The 18,742-nt window shown below is 42.8% G+C and overlaps 1 protein-coding gene across 1 annotated transcript in view; it reads left to right on the top strand.

Moving 5' to 3' along the window:
• Positions 1 to 18,742, top strand: part of DENND4C (DENN domain containing 4C) — a 91,928-nt gene that overhangs the window by 33,326 nt on the left and 39,860 nt on the right. Inside the window, exons 7-18 of the mRNA XM_066604342.1 lie at positions 2,096 to 2,162; positions 4,804 to 4,862; positions 5,121 to 5,265; positions 7,394 to 7,569; positions 7,940 to 8,040; positions 8,881 to 9,096; positions 9,290 to 9,435; positions 13,234 to 13,269; positions 13,370 to 13,500; positions 15,577 to 15,709; positions 15,902 to 16,108; positions 17,881 to 18,009. Of these exons, the coding sequence (XP_066460439.1) occupies positions 2,096 to 2,162; positions 4,804 to 4,862; positions 5,121 to 5,265; positions 7,394 to 7,569; positions 7,940 to 8,040; positions 8,881 to 9,096; positions 9,290 to 9,435; positions 13,234 to 13,269; positions 13,370 to 13,500; positions 15,577 to 15,709; positions 15,902 to 16,108; positions 17,881 to 18,009 (1,546 nt within the window). The remainder of the gene's footprint in view (positions 1 to 2,095; positions 2,163 to 4,803; positions 4,863 to 5,120; positions 5,266 to 7,393; positions 7,570 to 7,939; positions 8,041 to 8,880; positions 9,097 to 9,289; positions 9,436 to 13,233; positions 13,270 to 13,369; positions 13,501 to 15,576; positions 15,710 to 15,901; positions 16,109 to 17,880; positions 18,010 to 18,742) is intronic.

Genomic DNA, 18,742 nt, shown 5'->3' with positions numbered 1-18,742 from the left:
GATAATCGCTCACTAGTCGTTCAGTTTAAGTCGACCTTTCAAAAAACCTCGGATTGCTGGCTTCTTGTCCTGTGTAAACGCTCAGCGCTCCCCATAGGGGGTGAAGCTAGACCCGGACGTTAAGCCTGTGATCCAGCGGCAAGTCTTTATGTAAACGCTCTGCACGAGCACTAACGACCTTAGCGGTGACGCCGGCGCTCGTGCAGTTGTTTAAACGACTGTCAGCCCGTATAAAAGGGCCATTAGACTACCTAGTCCTCAAATCCACCAGATTCATCACAGTGGCTCTTGGAGGATGATAAAGTTGGTGCATCTTTAGACATTTTATAACTTTTTATACCACTTATAAGTTGGCCTAGTTTATGCCAGTTATGTCATCAGTATTTCATCGTTGTTTGATCTGCTTTTGCTGTTCATTGGTTTTATTTTCTGCTGGGCAAATAGAAAATAATGCTAATGAATTCAAATTCTTTTGTAAAAACGGGCAAAAGGAACTTCATGATTTTTTTTTTTTTATTAAAACCCGGTCGTAAAAAATACGGTTATATAAACGGATACCTAGATTAACATTAGCGCCATATTACAGTACGCCAAACACCCCCCCAATATGGAGTAATAATATACTAGTCTGAAAGCTTAAATGTGAGGCAAAACATTCAAGACTGTTATCTGGCGCAACTTGTACCAGAAAACTGTCGTATTTGCTATAGTAAATCTGCACCGCGGTGTGTACTGAATAATCCTATCCACAATTAAATCCGAATTTATCGGCTACTTTTTAAATATCTTTTTACGATTGTAGTATCTATAGGGGTAAAGGCCCTTTTATACGTAACGCTTAACCTTCAGACAATTGTTTAAACGAGTGAAAGTGAGGATAATCGTTCAGTGTAACGACGGCCAACAGTTGAATGATTCATGCAAGAATAAACCTCGTCGGCTCGTTCACGACTCGTTTTGTTTAAACGCCGATCGTTCAGTCATTGTCATTCACTGCTACAGCCAACTGAATGATAAACTTTTTTTTTAAATCTTCGTGTCGGAGCGAACAATAAGCGTTCCGTGTAAAAGCACACTTAGGCCGGGCTCACATGGGCGTACCTGCTGTTAATGGCTTGCTGGCGGTCTTACAGGTTTTGTTTGTTTGTATTTCCTGTGCCACCACTTGGCAATGACATGGGTAACCATAGCCGATACACAATTGTAATTGTGTAGGGGCTGCGGGTCGGACGTCCTCCATTGACATCAATGGAGGCCGTCCGAGCACATTCTGCAGCAAAATGAAGCTTTTTTTTTTTTTCACTCATGGACACGAATTGCATATTCAGTGAGTGGGAACAAAAAAGTGAAAATGCATGTCTTTCAATGCCCGCATTTTACAGGGGATCTTTCACATGATCACAGAATCTGCAATCCAAATCTACCCGTGTGAGCCTGGCCTTAGGCTGCCTGTCCATAGCCGAGGCGGAATATCGCTAGTTAGCCTATGGTAAGCATTCACTGCGTTACCCGTGTCCGGATTATCGCCGCGGGTAACGCAAGGACAACTCGCCCGTGGACAGGCAGCCTTAGTGTGTGAATCTTTACTGTACATTACAGAAATGGTTGCTTTAGGCCGGCTGCACACGGGCGGATTTGCATTGCGGAATCTGGAGCTGGCGTCTGCCTCTGGATTCCGCAGCAAATACAGCCCATAGCATGCTCTGGCAAAATGCGCTTTCCTCTACTCGAGCGGAAATTCAATTGCATGCTGCGATTGGAAGCTGTCCGACCTGCAGCCCTTCCACAATTGTCATTGTGGAAAGGCCGTAGGATCCATGTCATCGCCTAGTGATGGCGTGGCATAATCTGCACTGCGCATGTGCGCTAGCGTGCCTGCCGGAGCACCCGCAGCACAGATTATGAAGACTGCAGACAGGTATGCGGGGGTCACTAGCCGGGGACAAGGTCAGATCCCTCTGCGGGATCCCACATGCAGAATCTGACCCGGCCGTGTACAGGTGGCCTTTGGCAACACTTTAACTTTTGTTTATCCTAGTTTCTATTGTGATATTAAGTGTTTTCTGGTTGTTCTAATGTATTTTTGTTTCATTAGACACATATCGCACTTCATGCACAACGTTCCCTTCCCATCACCTCAGAGGCCAAGAATCCTTGTGCAGGTAACAAGACCTTTTTAAATGTGGGCTAAATCCCACTAAATCTGCTACTATAATAATAAATGGGGGATGATGTTTATCACACAATAGACTGTAGAATAACTGCACCTTCGTGCTCTGGGTGTTGTCCGGGCTGTGTGATAAATGCCTTTTTCTTCCTCAAGAGTAAAGAGAGTGGAAATCTTGAGCCAAGTTTAACCAGCATGTGTTGGCAGTTTGCATTATATGTTGTACTACATGACCAAAAGTTTGTGTTTCTGCTTTGTCCGCTACCCTTCTTGCAGAAAGACAGTAGTAGTAAAGTGGATTAGACTGAAAATGTCTGTCATTTCAACAAACTTTCCATAAATCAACAATACAAACGAAGATAAAGAAACTTGGTAATACGTCATTAGAAGGTTTTTCTTCTCTCTACACTTACCCGGTTCCTTTACCTTCTCCTGCCCCGATCACTCACTCGCACTTCAGTATTAAAATTCGTACACAGAGATCTTTCATGCAGACCATAAAATCATTGTTGATCTGTCTACATCGTTCAGTTTAAACAGGCTGCCTGTTGACTGTGAATGGAGGTGGGTTGGTCGGAGTGATCTCCGGCCCGCTTTCTCCATTCACTAAGCGATGATCCTCCTGAGCAAAAACACAGGAGCAACTGTCGCTGGAATACCTGTCTGGCTTTAGTTTTCTATCTCTCCTCAGTGCTAGATTCACAGCTACACTGCTCAGTACGGCTGTATAATGTCCTCCATGCTGCTGGGGCTATGCTGCAGAGTCGTCTACTCTGTGTCTGTGTGTGTGTATATGAGATGATGGAATTGATCCTGCATATCATATAAATTCCACAGTGAGGCGCCAGTCAAGTATTTATAGAAATTCCACATGAATGATAATGCAGTGTCAGAAACTGTTAACTCCAGATATTCCGATTTCGGTGAAAAACGATTAAATATCATTACTAAGGTGGTTTAGGCCTGAGATGGAGCTGTACAGCTGCAGGGATTCCCCTTTCTTGCTCCCCGAATGGAACAAGAAAGCAGAATCCCGAGTGTAGGTGTGAAATCACCCTAAATTTTTAGTGTTATTCCTCATGTACAAAACACGACTGTTTCTGAAGTCACCTCAAACGAAGCGCTCTTTTTGAAGGATTCAATTACCTCCACCATAGCAGCGCCCCCTTTCTGCTCCCCCTATTAAGTGTAAGGGCTGTGTTGTGAATTTAAATCTTTGCAGATACGCAGCAGGTCACACAGGCTGGCAGACCAGTATAGCCAAGTGCTGAACCGCAGAGAAATAATCCCTCACCCCGTTCTTAGCTGTCCCTTAAAGCAATTTTAAGAGCCCTAATAATCAGTCTGTGCAGTGACGTGTTTCAGTTGGGCTTCTTGGAAGTTGCCTTAAGGACCGTTAAAAAAACAAACAAAAAAAAACATGCAGTACCACCTAGTCAACTTGCATACACAACTTTGGGGGATGGCATATATTTCTTTTTTTGATGGGTAGACCAGGGAGAAGGCTACTTCCTGAATGAGTTTTGGTTGTCCACAAACTTTTTGGCCTTGAATTAGGCCTCCTGCAGACGTCCGGTTCGGATCCCGCTGCAAACTTCTCACAGCGGGATGGGAGCCAGGCCCCTGCAGTCACCCGCGGCTCACCTCCTCCCGGCGCCTTGCTTTGCGCCAGCTGTCGCAGAGCTGTGAATGCGCAGAACAGAGCCGGCGCATCACCAGGGATGTTGGCACTGTTGCCTTGTGATGCTGGGGTCCTAAGTTCAAATCTCATCAAGGGCAACATCAGCTTTGAAAAATGTCCTACAGCCATCACCTTTGATCAGATTTTAACTTACAACTCCAGCACTGCAAGACAGCAGCGCTAACAACTGAGCCACCATGCTTCAGAATAAACAAGCAGAACATACAAACTCCATACAGACATCGTCCTTAGGGCACCCACTTGGTTTTTTTTCAACGTGAATGTCAATGGGACTTTTTAATGTAAACGCATCACACGAAAATCGCAAAGCACAAATTTGCAATGCATTTTGAACATTAGAAAGTCCTATTGACATTTAAAAAAAAAAAACAGCGTTAAAAAAACGCAAGTGGGTAGGAGCCATTAGTGAGATATGAACCTAAAATCCCAGTGTTGCAAGGTGTGGTGGCTCAGTTGTTAGCACCGCTGCCTTGCAGTGCTGGAGTTGTAGTTTTAAATCTGACCAAGTGTGATGGCTGTCAGAAGTTTTTCAATGTTGATATTGTCATTGATGAGATTTAAACCTAGGACTCCATTATTGTAAGGCAGCAGTGCTAACCACTGAGCCACATTCATTGGAGAGGTACCACCACCAAGAAAACAGACTAAACTGGAAATGAAAAAGGGATTGTCTTTAAGTTCCATCCACCCCCCATTGAGTACAATGCAATAATGGATCCATCTCTATTCCGCAGCAGTCCGCGCTTCTGATCCAGTATTAAACAATGATAGAATGGGGACGGAACATCAATACATTTCTATGGGCTTGAAAGCGGAGATGTTTTCATTCCGTTTTGCTGTTCCCACAACGGGGAACTAGTGTGGAAGGACACTTGGCGCGAAGTCTGTCGTCTTAACTCGTATAATACCTTTTTCCTTTCTCCCTGTCGCACAGCTTTCCGCACACGATGCGCTGGTCCTCTCTCAGCCGGTGTCCACCCCCTTGCCTTTGAGGTAAGCACTCATTCAGTTACTAGGTTAGTGTTACCGGTTCATCGATGTGGACTGTTGAACAACAAAAAGGTTTGTTCCTGAACGGTTTCCCTTAAAATTTAATATAAACTTTTATTTCTCTAGGTTTAATGTTTATACTAACTAGTTCCTTATTATCTGTATAGCGGTCAGAGCGCCATTATTTTTCCTATGGCGTATGTATTTTTTGTGGTATTGGCCAATGATTGTATATAATATTTTTTGTCTTTGTTTTTGTAGTGGTGCAAACTTCAGTACATTAGTGATGAGTCTGGGACCAGAGAACTGCGCCACCTTGCTGCTTTTTGTACTGCTGGAAAGCAAAATCCTCTTGCACTCTCTTAGGCCAGCAGTTCTGACTGGAGTAGCTGAGGCCGTCGTAGCAGTAAGGAGAATATTTCTTAAGCTCTTCCTTCTGTCCATATTATGTGTTTGGAAATTGGCCAGCGATCTGCTTTATGCGCTTTAGCATGAAAACAATTACCGGGCACAGGGACATATATATATATATATATATATATATATATATATATATATATATATATATATATATATATATATATATATTTTATTTTATTTTTTTTTTAACTGCACATTTGCCATTTCCATTTGAACTTTGTCTAGCTGTTCCATTGTAGCAAAACACGGAATTCAAACGAAAATAAACATTTCACTCTTTCTCCCAATTGATTTCAGTGGGTTTTCAAAAAAAAAAACCAGAAATGTTTTGTTTGCTTCCTTTCCGTTTTTGTTTCTGCTTTTTAAACAAGACAACTGGCAGCGCAGATGTGAACGAGCCCTGAAATACATGGCGCTGATGATCATTTTTGCGCCATTTGTCTTCTGCAACATTTACATGTCACTGTATGTAGACACTGCAGTCTTAAGTCTCTATAGGAGAGCTGTCCATGAGGCTGGACTCACCTGACCTCTTAGTTTCCAGCCCTTATCGCTCCGCTCCTGCGCTATTTATAAGGTTAGTTATGTTTACAATAAAGATAAACATTGTTGTGGTCATAAATTGGCTGATAAGAACATTAAAGAGAAGTGAGAAGGAGGAAATGGATACCTTTTAAGTCCCATTTAGACAAGAATTATCAGTCAAAATTCACTCTCAAGCTATCTTTAGAGTGATAATCGTTGTGTGTTCGGCCGAACGATGGAATTCCGTTCTGCCTGAAAACCATTGTTCGGCGGAACAGCTGATGAGCAGAACCGCATGCTGTGCTCTGCTGGGGGAGAGCTGATAACAGCTAATTGCTTTTTCTCAGCTGTTCTCAGCTGTCAGCCCCATCGCAGAACAGAGCGAAAGTAATAAGGGAACAGCGGGAGGTCTGTTTCCTGATTGCAGCTCCAGGCGGTTCACACACTACTACTTGGTACTAATAGGCATTAGTACCAATTAGTAGTTTATGCAAAATGATCGCTCCAAAGCCATCTTTGCGATCATCTTTGCAGTGTAAATGCATCTTAACTGATCTCCTATTGAGACTGACACTCTTTATACAACTTACCAGAACTCCACGATTTTCCTTTGCCCAAGCGAACAAGCTGGTGACATCATCTTCAGCTCATCCGTTCTTGGGCAGCCTGTTGAGCCTTTTTTGGGAATCATGAACTTCTCGATCACTTATCGTTCAGTGTTTACACAATGCGAAGACAACGAGCCAACAATATTTTTTATGCCGGCTGAAACTAAAGGATAAAAGAGAACCGCACGACTCTCATTCATTGTACAGCCATCGGCTCGCCTTTAAACTGAACGATTTTTGGAAAGGTACATTCCATCTAAAGTGCCTTAAGGCCAAACGATCGAATGTCCCAATGATTTTTGCTTCTGTGCTTTTACACATGAGCGATAATTGCTTACCGAATGGAGGCAGAACGCTCTACAGATCTCTTCCGGCCGCCTGCCCACCTCCATTCAGAGTAAGCACGCAGTCATTCATAGACTAACAACTGCATGTTTAAACAGGCTGATAGTTGTTAGATTTTTTTTCTTCTTATGCCTGCATAAACTGAATGACTAACAATAAGCAAACGAGTTCTGGTTCAGTCGTTGGCCATGTTCACACCGCACGATCATCATTCAGTTTCATATAATCCAGCAACTAACTGAACGATATTCTATATAAAAGGGCCCTAGACTGCAGTGTCTGTATACTGTGAATGTGGAAGCTGCAGAGGACAAACGGTGCAAATCTTTTGAATTAAACCCGACTGCAAAAATGATCATCAGACCAAAATACATGCATTTTTGTGAAAAAAAAACCAAAAAACCTCCCTCAAAAGTGCCCGTAGCCTTTAAGTACTGGGGTTTCACAATTGTCACATTAATTATAGAAATACTGCCCGATTTTTTTATTTTTGAATTATTAGTATATTTGTAAAATAATTGCTGTTTTGTGCTTTTTTTTCTTCTTCCCACCTTTGCCTAATTTGATGTCTTTGTGTTCAAGTACATGATCCATTTAATCTTGTTTGTAACACTGTACTTTACGTTTTGCTTGCAGATGATCTTCCCTTTTCAGTGGCAGTGCCCTTATGTTCCTCTTTGCCCGTTATCTCTGGCAGGAGTGCTGAATGCCCCGATCCCTTTTATCGTTGGAGTAGATTCTCGATATTTTGATCTGTCTGACCCTCCCCAGGATGTAGTCTGCATTGACTTGGACACACGGATGATCTACATGTAAGTGCCGCAGTCTTGCTACAATGTGCAATCAAAAAAGAGAGAAAGAAAAGATGCTTTTGGGTGGGATAGGGTAATGTTATTAGAGTATGACTTCCTCCTAATACTATATACTAATAGATTGTTTTACTAGATATCTTGAAAGTTTAACGAACTCATGGGTGTAAAGACAACTTGCACTCACATATACTGTATGTACTTGCATCTGAGTGCTTCCTGAAGTGTGAGGCTGCCTAGACCTGCCTTGTCATGTCTTGATTCACTGGCTGTAAATCGCCCATAACCTTAATAGATAAAAGCTGTTTTGTGGTGCTTTGTGTAGAGATGTAGTAATTGTACACTTTGTGACTTAATATTGTTATTTTTGCAGGTCAGACGATAAGAGAAACTTAAGCTGGAAACAACTTCCAAAGAAACCGGCCAAGAACCTCCTCAGCGTTTTAAAAAAGATCCATCCCCAGCTCTTGGCAGGTAAATGATCTTTCTGTCATTTCATTCTGTGATTTCCAGCAAGGTGCAGAAGTGAATGACTTGCAAATACCTTGGCTTTATGTCTAAAATTTTGGATCGTGAGGATTCCTCACCTAGTGTCCTCCTGACTATGACCATTATTATAAAGATGTTTTTTCTGGAGCAGAAACTTTTGCTCATCTTCCTGTAGTAGTAAAACAAAGTTTGAAAATTATACTTAATACTTAGGCCTCATGTCCACTGGCTAATTTTATTTACAAAATCCGCTCGGGTGTCCCGCACGCGTGATCCGTGCCCATAGGGATGCATTGGACACCCACAGGTAAGTAAATACCTGCGGATGTCATTTTTCCCTGCTGTGCGGATCGCACGTGCGGGAAATCACCCACAGCATGCTCCATTTTTTTACGGAGCACAGACGGCTCCCACAGGCTTCTATTGAAGCCTATGGAAGCCAGCTGTATCCGCGGCACAGCCGCAGCTGAATTTCTGCTCTGCCGCGGGAGCATGGGAGAGCAGGAGTTCAAATAAAAGTGTGCACGGCGCATGCACGCGGCACACTGCCGGCGTGCCGAGCACATCCGCCGTGGCCGAAGAAAGAAGATCCGGCCGCGACGAAGGGCAGATCCGCAGCATCCGGACGGGTAAGAAATCTTATTTTCAGGCCTCATGTCTGCGGGAAAGGAAGGACCCGCTGGGGATTCTGCATGGAGAATCCGCTCGGGCCCGAGTTTCCCAGTGTACATGAGGCCTTATACTTGCAACCTCATCATACGTTTATGTATAGTCCACATAATATCAACAGACTTTTTTCAGAAAAGCATGTTACTATTTTTGCAGTCCATCGACAAACTCAGGAAAGTGCAATAGAAATGACTCCTATCGAAGCAGATTTTTCCTGGCAAAAGAAAATGCGTGAACTAGAAATAGAGATTCAAGAGGCGTTTCTCCGCTTTATGGCATCAATACTTAAAGGCTACAGGACTTACTTGAAGCCAATCACAGAGGCTCCATCAAAGAAGGCCACGGCAGCAGATTCACTTTTTGACCGCCAAGGTAAATATCGACTAAGCATGTATCTGAGATGTCTGCGTGCGTTCTATTAAGTATATTCTTTAGGTGCTTATGCATTTGTCACATTCTGGGTCTTTTGAAGACCTAATTTTTATATAGATGGTTTACATAAAAACACCTCTTTGGGAACGCTTAAATTGTGGATGTTGTATAAATCCTCATTCTACCACCACAGGGTTTCTGAGAAGCAGGGATCGTGCTTACCTCAAGTTTTACACACAACTAATGAAAACGCAGATCTTCAGCCGTTTCATTGAAGAATGCAGTTTTGTCAGTGACAAAGACACAAGCCTGGCCTTTTTTGATGACTGCATTGAAAAGGTATAAAGTGTGGCATAACCGTGTATGAAAGTTAACATAATATTGTATTATTTAGAGGATCAGTCCTCGTACTGCAGTCTGCTATGTAAGGGCGGCATAAAATGGGCACAGGCCAGCTCTATTGATAACCCAGATGGCATGAAAAATATACTGTGCCAGTTGGGTAACAAAACCTCTTCTGCACTGAACGCTAAGGCTGGGTTCTCGCACGCCGGAATCCCGGCGGAAATTTTGCGGTTTGGCCGCAGTGAAAAAATGTGAGATTTACGCTGTGAAAGCGCTGCTTCAAAACCTGCGGTACTTAGCCGCGGGTTTTGAAGCGGCCTGGCCGCTCGCTTTTCTACTGCAGACGGCGCTCCCATAGAGGAGAGCGCGGCCACAATGGGGAAAAAAAATGGACATGCTGCGGCCGGTGAATCCGCAGCGCCAGATTTGCCGTCCCATGTGGATGAGATTTCTGACAAATCTCGTCCACATGGCTGGCTAGCAGCCGGATTAGCGGCCGCTGGCAGATTTGCCGCAGCGAAATTCTGGATGGAATTTCCAGAGCAAATCCTCCCTGTGTGAACCCATCCTAAGAGTTCAGATCTTTGCTGGATCGTGGGAGTTTAAATAATAATTAAGTGTAAATGCTGGCAGCAACTGAACAATTTGTGTGTCGTTCAGTCTCTGCAGGCATAACACTCAAATGATGATCGGCCTGTGTAAACAGACAGTCGTTGATCTATGTACTGCCTATTTACTGTGGATGGAGGCGGGAGGCTGGAGAAATCTCTATCACGCTTCATCTCCATTCACTGAGCGATCGTCTCTCCTGTGTGAAAGCACAGAAGCCATTATCGCTGAGACGACTGTCAGGCACCAAAGTGCCTGACAGTCGTCCAGTGTTAAAGTACCCTAAGAATCACAGCAATCTCGTCAGTGATTGTCAGACTGCTGCCTGTATCTGCGTATATACAAGCAACTTGTCAGTCACTGGTGAGAGGGGCGGAGGTAGGAGTGCTCCTCTTATGAACACAGCTGGCTCCTGACTTGATGCCAAATTTTTTATTAACAATATGAAAACAGCGCTCACCTTCACGTCAGGTATATACACTCCCCTGTATTCCTTGGCAATGATTATACTCCTTCAGGTGTGGAAGTTTTTTCTGTCCACCGCCACTCGGTCCAGCTGGCTCTTCGCTAAGAATAAACAATTCCAGGGAGCTTGGACTGCGTGAAAAACTTCTGTGCTTTATTAAAAATTGTGCTTGATACATCATGGCTCCCAGAGTACTTCTGAGGTGATCAAGACCTGTATTCAGGTTGAAACGCGTACTCTGTGAGCCATGATGTATCAAGCACAATTTTTAATAAAGCACGGAAGTTTTTCACGCAGTCCAAGCTCCCTGGAATTGCAGTTTTTTATTAGTCTCTATTATCCAAAAGTCGGCATAGTATGATGACAGAGCTGCTTTAAACTTTATTTTTGGAATACTCTATCCAACACTTTATGCACATTTAGAATTTAGAATTTTTAAAGTCATGGTTTAAAAAAAAAAAAAGTGAACCCTTTGCAATTACCTAAACACCTGTATTGGTTACTAAACACAATCTACCTAGACCAAAACCATGGAAGCTCCCCCGTTGTAGTATTCCTGTTCTTTGGGTTGTAGACTTCTGCCATTCCAGCCTCCTGCAAAATGTTTTAATACACCTTAGTAATTTTTCTTCCCTCAATGATCACAAGGCATCCAGGCCCCGAAGGAACAAAGCAGCCCAAACCACAAGCTCCCTCCACCATGCATCACAGTTAAGAGTGTAACTATGCAGTGTTCTTTTTCCTCCAAATCTGTGCTAAAAAGTTCCACTTTAGTCTTATCTGTCCATAGAACATTTCCCTAGAAGCATTGTGAAACCTCTAAGTGGTCTCCGGCAGACTTGAGATGGCCTGCAATGTTTTTCTTGGACAGTAGCGGCTTCCTTCCTAGTATCCTGCCATAAACGCCACTTTGTTCAGTGTTTTTCTAATTGTATGATACCATATGCCAGAAGCCATAAACCCTAATGTTGGTCCCTAAAATCGAACTCTTATTATTACATACTTAAAAATATCACACTATATAAATTTTAAAATTATATATGAGCCACAGGATGGACGGGGTGCGACAAACATCTGCCTGCATATCTCCAAAGATCAATAAAGGTGCCAAAACTGCCCTCCCTATAAAGTACAAGACTTCATATAATTAGTCAGGCCCATTGGTGAAAGCTCTATGGTCAATTGGGGATCAAGTGGGATGTCAAGTCTTAATTTTCCTTGTTTGTAAATAATTTGTCTACCTATGGATTGGTGTATACCCAAGCCTTTTACAATGCTGCTGTAGCCTTCTCCAGCTTTGCGCATCTCTACACGTCTTCATAGGTTTTCTGATAGCCGTTTGCATCAAAGCATGGTTTACACTAACCAGTCTTCAGAAGAATAAATTTGTCGGTAAACAGACATTGTATCCCTTTATTTAATGGGCAAAGCACCTGTGAAACCTGCTCTTCCAATCTCATCTCCTAGACTAAAATACCACTTCGCTCTAACGCAGAGGTTCGCTTACTTTTTCTGCCTGCACTGTGTCTGTTTACTCAGTGTGCTCTATAAAATACATGAACGGTACAACTGCGTGTTATTAGTACAGTTAGGGTCGTTTCCGGATGCAATGCTTTTTCTTCCATCCCAAACCAGGCAGCTGGGTGAAAAGTAGGAGGACCCTATTATAGTCAGTGGGGTCCGGCCTGATGCTGTTCGATTCAGTCCAGAGACTGAATTGTTCGCCCACGGGGATTCCCCTTTCCTTCACTATAAACGGAGCAGGAAACCAACATCCCAGCCCCAGTGTGAGACCATCATTATTATACAAGTCACAGTTATAGGCAAAAACCATCAGACCACATTTTATTAGTAATCGCTACAATAATCCAGGTAATTCTAAAGGGCTTACTTTTTGCTGAAACTGCATACATGGCCTGATGCCTTATGGACTAATGATTAGAGATGAGCGAGAATACTCGCTAAGGGCAATTACTCGATCGAGCATTGCCCTTAGCGAGTACCTGCCCGCTCGGGAGAAAAGGTGCGGCTGCCGGTGCGGGTGACAGGTGAGTTGCGGCAGTCAGCGGGGGGGGGGGGGGGGGGGGGGGAAGAGATCTCTCCTGTCTGTTCCTCCCTGCTCTCCCCCGCAGCTCCCCGCCCGCCGCTGGCAGCCGGATCTTTGCTCCCGAGCGGGCAGGTACTCTCTAAGGGCAATGCTCGATTGAGTATACTCGCTCATCTCTACTAATGATACTATATGGTAAATGTATGCTTCCAGCCGCTCCTGATGAGTAACCACAATATAGTGTGCAATGTTCATTTTATTTCCCTTTATTGGTTGTCTGTACAATCTTTCCCTAATGATATAATAATTATCTTGTACTAAGTACAGATAAATGTTCTTTACCCTTTCTATTTAGCATTGACTTGTTGCATATTGGGTTAGGGTATTGATAATATATATAGTATAATATGATATAATCTTTCAACCCGGTGCTTAGATTCTTGTATGTATGAAAACCTCCCAAGACTCTAGGTTCTTACAAAGAAGTTGAGTAACTTTTTACATACAATGCTAAATGCAGCCCTGGGATATGTTGCAGGCGGTCACCCAAGATCAGTACAAGGCACTTAAAACAGGTCATTGGAGTAATTGTTAAACCTTTATTCTAGCTTATGACAAACCTATTTCCTATAACCACATTAACATGCATAATTCTCATTTTTGTTGTTAGCTGTTTCCTGACAAAGGCAATGATAAGGGGGACAAGGTATGTGTCACTGTAGTCACTTATTAGCACACATTTCAAAATGCTTGTTGTTGATTCTTTTTGTGTTCATCCATCTTCACCCGACATGATTATCTTCCAGGTAGACCAGGAATTCCCCGAAGATACCCGTTTGATAGAACTGGATGAATCGCAGAAGAGTGAGCACACAGTATTTATAATGCCACCTGAGCCTCTACCAGAGGACGGGCCTGATCCAGCTCCAAAATATAGGTAAGGAAGTTAGCGTAACAACATTTCTAGCATGTCTACCTTAAAGACTTCTGCTGTTCATGACCTAACCGCTGCATAGGCCATCAGTAGTTGATTGACAAGGATCCCCTGCATAGGAGCCTAGCTCATCAGCTGTTCACCAGGCCACGGTCAGTACGGACAGTGCTGGAAGCAGATAGCGCTGTCTATTTTGCAGCAGAGAGAGTTGGTATTGCATTGAATTCATTAGGAGAAGGAGGTACCTGCAATACCAGCTGCTACCAAAGGCAAATAGGATCATGGGGTGCATAAAAAAGGGGATAGGGGCACGTAGCAAGAACATTGTTCTTCCTCTTTACAAGTCACTGGTCAGACCACACATGGAATATTATGTACAGTTTTGGGCACCTGTACTCAAGAAGGACATTAGCTTGAGAGGGCACAAAGGCGGGTGACTTAAGTAAGAAATGGAATGGGCGGACTATAATACCCAAAGAGGTTATAAAAATTGCGGTTATTTAGTTCAGAAAAAAGATGGCTGAGGGGCGACCTAATAACTATGTATAAATATATATGGGGGCAATACAGAGATCTCCCCCATCATCTATTTATACCCAGGACTGTAACAAGGGGGCGCTCTCTAGAGGAAAGAAGGTTTCTACACCAACATAGAAGAGGGTTCTTTACTGCTAGAGCAGTGAGACTGTGGAACTCTCTGCCTGAGGATGTGGTGATGGTGCATTCAATAAGAGTTCAAGAGGGGCCTGGACGCCTTTCTTGAATGCAATAATATTACATTATAATCACTGATTACTTCAGAGGGAATTATTCTGTTTGCCAGATTTGGAGCTAGGAAGAATTCCCCCCCCCTAAAATGAGGAAAATTGTGTTCTATCTCCATGGTCTGATTCTTGTTTTGGGGGAAGGGGGGGGGGGGGGGTTGCCTTCCTGTGGCAATTGTGATAATGGCCTTGACTAATATATATATTTGTGTGTGTGTTTGTGGTTTTCTTTCAGCCTTGCATACTATATTACTAATGAGACAACCCTTTTATAACAAGTGAACATGCTGTATAAACATTTTAAGCAGCGTATTCTAACTTTTTTGTTGGTGGGGTGGGGGGGGGGGGGGGTGTTATTTGCTGAATGTTAGCTTTCCTTCCCTGCATTTGTGAAAATAGTTTTTCTTTATGGAGAGCACCAAGTTGGTGTATGGAGTCTTTAAAAAGGTGTATGCAAATAAAAGATGGAAAAGTACATACACAGTGCCATCTATTAGGTGACTTCCCTATTAGTCAACATCCAACCTTCTAACAGGCCTTGCAACGTGACTAAGCATATGAGCCCAACCAGAAACCCATCTGCAGAAAAACTGTTCCGTAGTGTTTGCCCCTTGTCAGTGCAGAGTAAGGTACTGGTTGGCTGAGCGAGAGGCCTTTGATGTGGGTCTGGGGGAATAAAATTTCTTTTTGTGGAGAGAACCAAGTTGGTATAGCTCATGCAATGCTCCCTGGGAAAAGATATGCAAGTAGGGGGTGGAAAAGTACATTGACACTACAATCTTAGAAGTCAGTGACCAGTTGACGAGGGGCATACACCCCGAAACAGAATGTCTGCCGGTGTTTTTTTTTTTTTTTTTTCTTTCAAAAAGTCGACTTTGGTTTGGCTTATCTCCTTGGTCATGTTGTAAGACCTGTTGAAATTTCGGACATTGACTTGTACGTAAAACAACTGCTAATAGGTGGCCCTGTGGAGGTATTTTTCTATTTGCATATATTTTTCTAGTGGAAATTGCATGGCCTATACAAGACCCCCTACATCAACATGGTGCTTTCCACAAGGGGAAACTTTATTTCTCCGGACCCCCGTCAAACGCCTCTCAACCAGCCAAACAATACTCTGCACTGACAAGGGGCAAACGCCTGAAAACTGCCATGCTTTTAATAATCCTTCATTGGTTAATGTATCATTCCTTTCCATTATTTCAGTCCTTGTTTTCTTAATGTATTTTAGACATAGGTGTGTATTATGCGTATAAAGTGGACTGCACTCTCCAATACATGTAAAGTGATATTAATTTGTATATTCTGCATCTAGCTACAAAAGCTTTCCTAGGCTCGATTATGCCCTTTTCGATCGGACACGTGAGCAATATCTCTCATTCAACGGAAATACAAAAGCCAAAGGAGTAACAAGCAGTCCTACCTTCATTGCTAAAAGGACCAAACAGGTATGTTCACTCTGAACTGGAAAAAGCACATTTCTGCTCTACAGCTTATCTCTTTGAAGTTTTATCCATTTTCCAGCCTTGCATTAGTCTCTCTGAATTCATCTTGGTTTACTAGGGGTCATTTATGAAACTTTTTCTTTAACTTTTAATTGGAATCTATGTTCCGGGCTCATGCTATTCTTTCTATTACAGGAGATTAAAGCTGCACATAAACTGGCCAGGAAGTACAGCACCAATGCTAACAACTGGCCCAAGTGCTTGTTCAGTCAATGCTTCAGTCTGTGGTTCATCTGTCTGCCAGTTTATGTCAAGGTCTCTCACTCAAAGTCTCGAGCGCTTCAAAAGTCCTATGATGCCTTGGTAAAAATGAGGAGAACAGAGGTGGATCCACTTGATGAGGTGATGGCACATAAAACATCAGTGTTGCGCTCTAAAATATATCTGCAAATGTTTAATATGACTCTGCCATTAATCTTCTATTTAAACACAAGCGGTCCTTCACTTCCGGGTCATTTTTCTTTTTTTGGTGGTTTTTTTTTTGTGTCCTGTGTCTTCCATGAGATAGAACTTTATTTTTTGTTGACCTATCCATAGCAGGGCTTTTTAGTTTTTGCAGGACAAGTTGTATTTTCTGTTGCGTTTAACACACCTGTAACATTTTCTAACACTGCAGTCTTCATCACTTTAGCAGAGAGTTGGGTTTTCTGGATTTCCCAGTAGAATAGTCAGGCTTATTTGGATTAGTACACACACAGGTTTTCTAAAGTATCATTAAAAAAAAATCACAGAGCAAGTCTGTGCTAATGAAGTCATTTATATGAATTGCTAAAGAGTGGGTGTTACATGGGACAACTATCATGTGAATATCCGCTTGAAATGGTCATTAAAGGGCCATTTAGACCAAACGATTCTCGCTCAAAGCCATCTTTTGAAGATAACCGTTGCATCTAAATGCACTGACATCGTGCACGATTCGTTCCTCGCTCAATTCTAGTTTTCTTAAATTAAGCGATAAACTCTTATTAGCGGTGCAGGCTGTTATCACAGTCTGCAGCACTGATGAGGTTCTTTCAGCTGGTTTCCCGCTGGTAGTTCACAACGGACATGAGCTGTAATCACGGAGAATAAGACAGCTGTTTGCTTATGTAGAACAGCTGTATTGTTCGTCGAGTGATGGCGGCAGTGTCCCACTCTGCCTGCATATCTCTTAAGTAGCTACTATAGACTATGCAAAGATGATCGCTCAAAACTGTCACTCAAACTGTCATTTGAGCGATCATCTGTCAGTGTAAATGGGGTCTAAGGTGTACAAGCAACTGTAGTTTGTGTGTTTTCACATAGAGCAATTGTTCACTTGTTTAATTTCATGCTTGCTACATGATTGTTAGGAGCATCTACATGGCCTAAGACGTCGTTCGTCCACTAGTTAGGGGGTGTGAGGTTCTTTCTTGGCGCACACAGATTGCTGGCTGAGTCTATTGAGCGCATATAAAAATGTAAACGGTCTTCCAGTGAACACCCACTGATGCCAGAGCCCGCAGCACTGCCTGTTCCAATGAGAGGCCGCAACAGCAAATACAGCTTCAGATACTAAACCCAGTCAGAGACCAAAGCAGGGATCATTCCTTCGAAGATTAGCAGACATTGTTTTGTCCAAAAAAAAAAAGGCGGTTTCCAGACGGCGTCCTGTGGGGGGCGCATGCCGAATAAGCACACACCTTGCTGCAAAGCTGTTGGCTAGTCATTGATGGACAACGATTACAATATTTTCACCAGACAATTACTTAAACAGCGACTATTTTTAGGTGAGCTAAAATGAAGCGACTACTGAGTGAACTCTCGCTCTTCACCCGGTTGGTGGCCGTTATTACATGGACCGGCTGTCTTTTACAGTCATTCTCTCGAGTGACTATTCAGATGATAGCTGTCCGATGTAAAGCCAACTGAAGTTGTTTAATATTTTAGCCTGTTTTGTCACAATAAACTATAAATGGCTTAATTATTATTACCAGGCAAATTAATTATGTCCAAATGTGTCATTTAATATCTCTTTTTGTACTCCTACTCTTGTAACTACGTACCGTAGTGGACTTTATTGTATTCATGTCCGATTTGGTTTGCGTTAGTTTCACGCACTATTTTTGTGTTGACGCCAACTTGTTTCCCCTTAGGTGTGTTACAGGGTGGTCATGCAGCTGTGCGGACTTTGGGAGAATCCTGCTTTGGCTGTAAAGGTCTTATTTGAAATGAGAAATGCTAAAATTCAACCCAATGCAATCACATATGGCTACTATAACAAGGTATGCAAGACTTGTGTATTACCTGTAATTTATTACTTATCTAAAATAGATATTCATATGTATTTTTTTTGTAATCTGTTTTTATGTTCTGAGGGTAGCTTTGTTCAGTAGTCTGTACATGGTTACGAGGGCTGCCGTCTTGCTACAGCTGCCGAGATTTGATTTACAGCAACCACATGGACCATAGGAAACTAAAAATGGATTATGTTTATTGACTTCTGTGGGAGAGTGTTTTAGGCATGCTCTGTGACCTCTGCGACAGGTCGTTGTGCCAGGAGGGGGGGAGGAGGTAAGCTATGACCATCACCTACTGTGAATGGTGGATCCTGAGTTATCTGTATGTAGAGATGTTAACTTCCGTTGTAATCCGTCCTCTTATAATAATGAGATGACTACTGATGAGGGCTCCAGATGGTGACCAAAATTACTTTGCAATTGGCGACAAGATTTTTCAGTCTTGCTGCCATTTGCAACTAGCCCATTCACCGTGCCATGTGGCTGTAGTCAAGAGAACGGACAGCGTACCAGTCTGGATATGTATACTAGGGGTACAGCAGTATGTATATTGTGCTGGAGGGCGTACTAGTCTGGATGTGTATACTAGGGGGATATGTATACTAGGGTTACAGCAGCATGTATATTGTACTGGAGGGTGTACCAGTGTGGATGTGTATACTAGGGGGATATGTATACTAGGGGTACAGCAGTATGTATATTGTGCTGGAGGGCGTAC

Source organism: Eleutherodactylus coqui, chromosome 5 (genome assembly GCF_035609145.1).
Source record: "Eleutherodactylus coqui strain aEleCoq1 chromosome 5, aEleCoq1.hap1, whole genome shotgun sequence".
NCBI lineage: Eukaryota > Metazoa > Chordata > Amphibia > Anura > Eleutherodactylidae > Eleutherodactylus > Eleutherodactylus coqui.
Note: the sequence above shows the minus strand (reverse complement) of the source record. Positions and strands in the feature narration are given on the sequence as shown.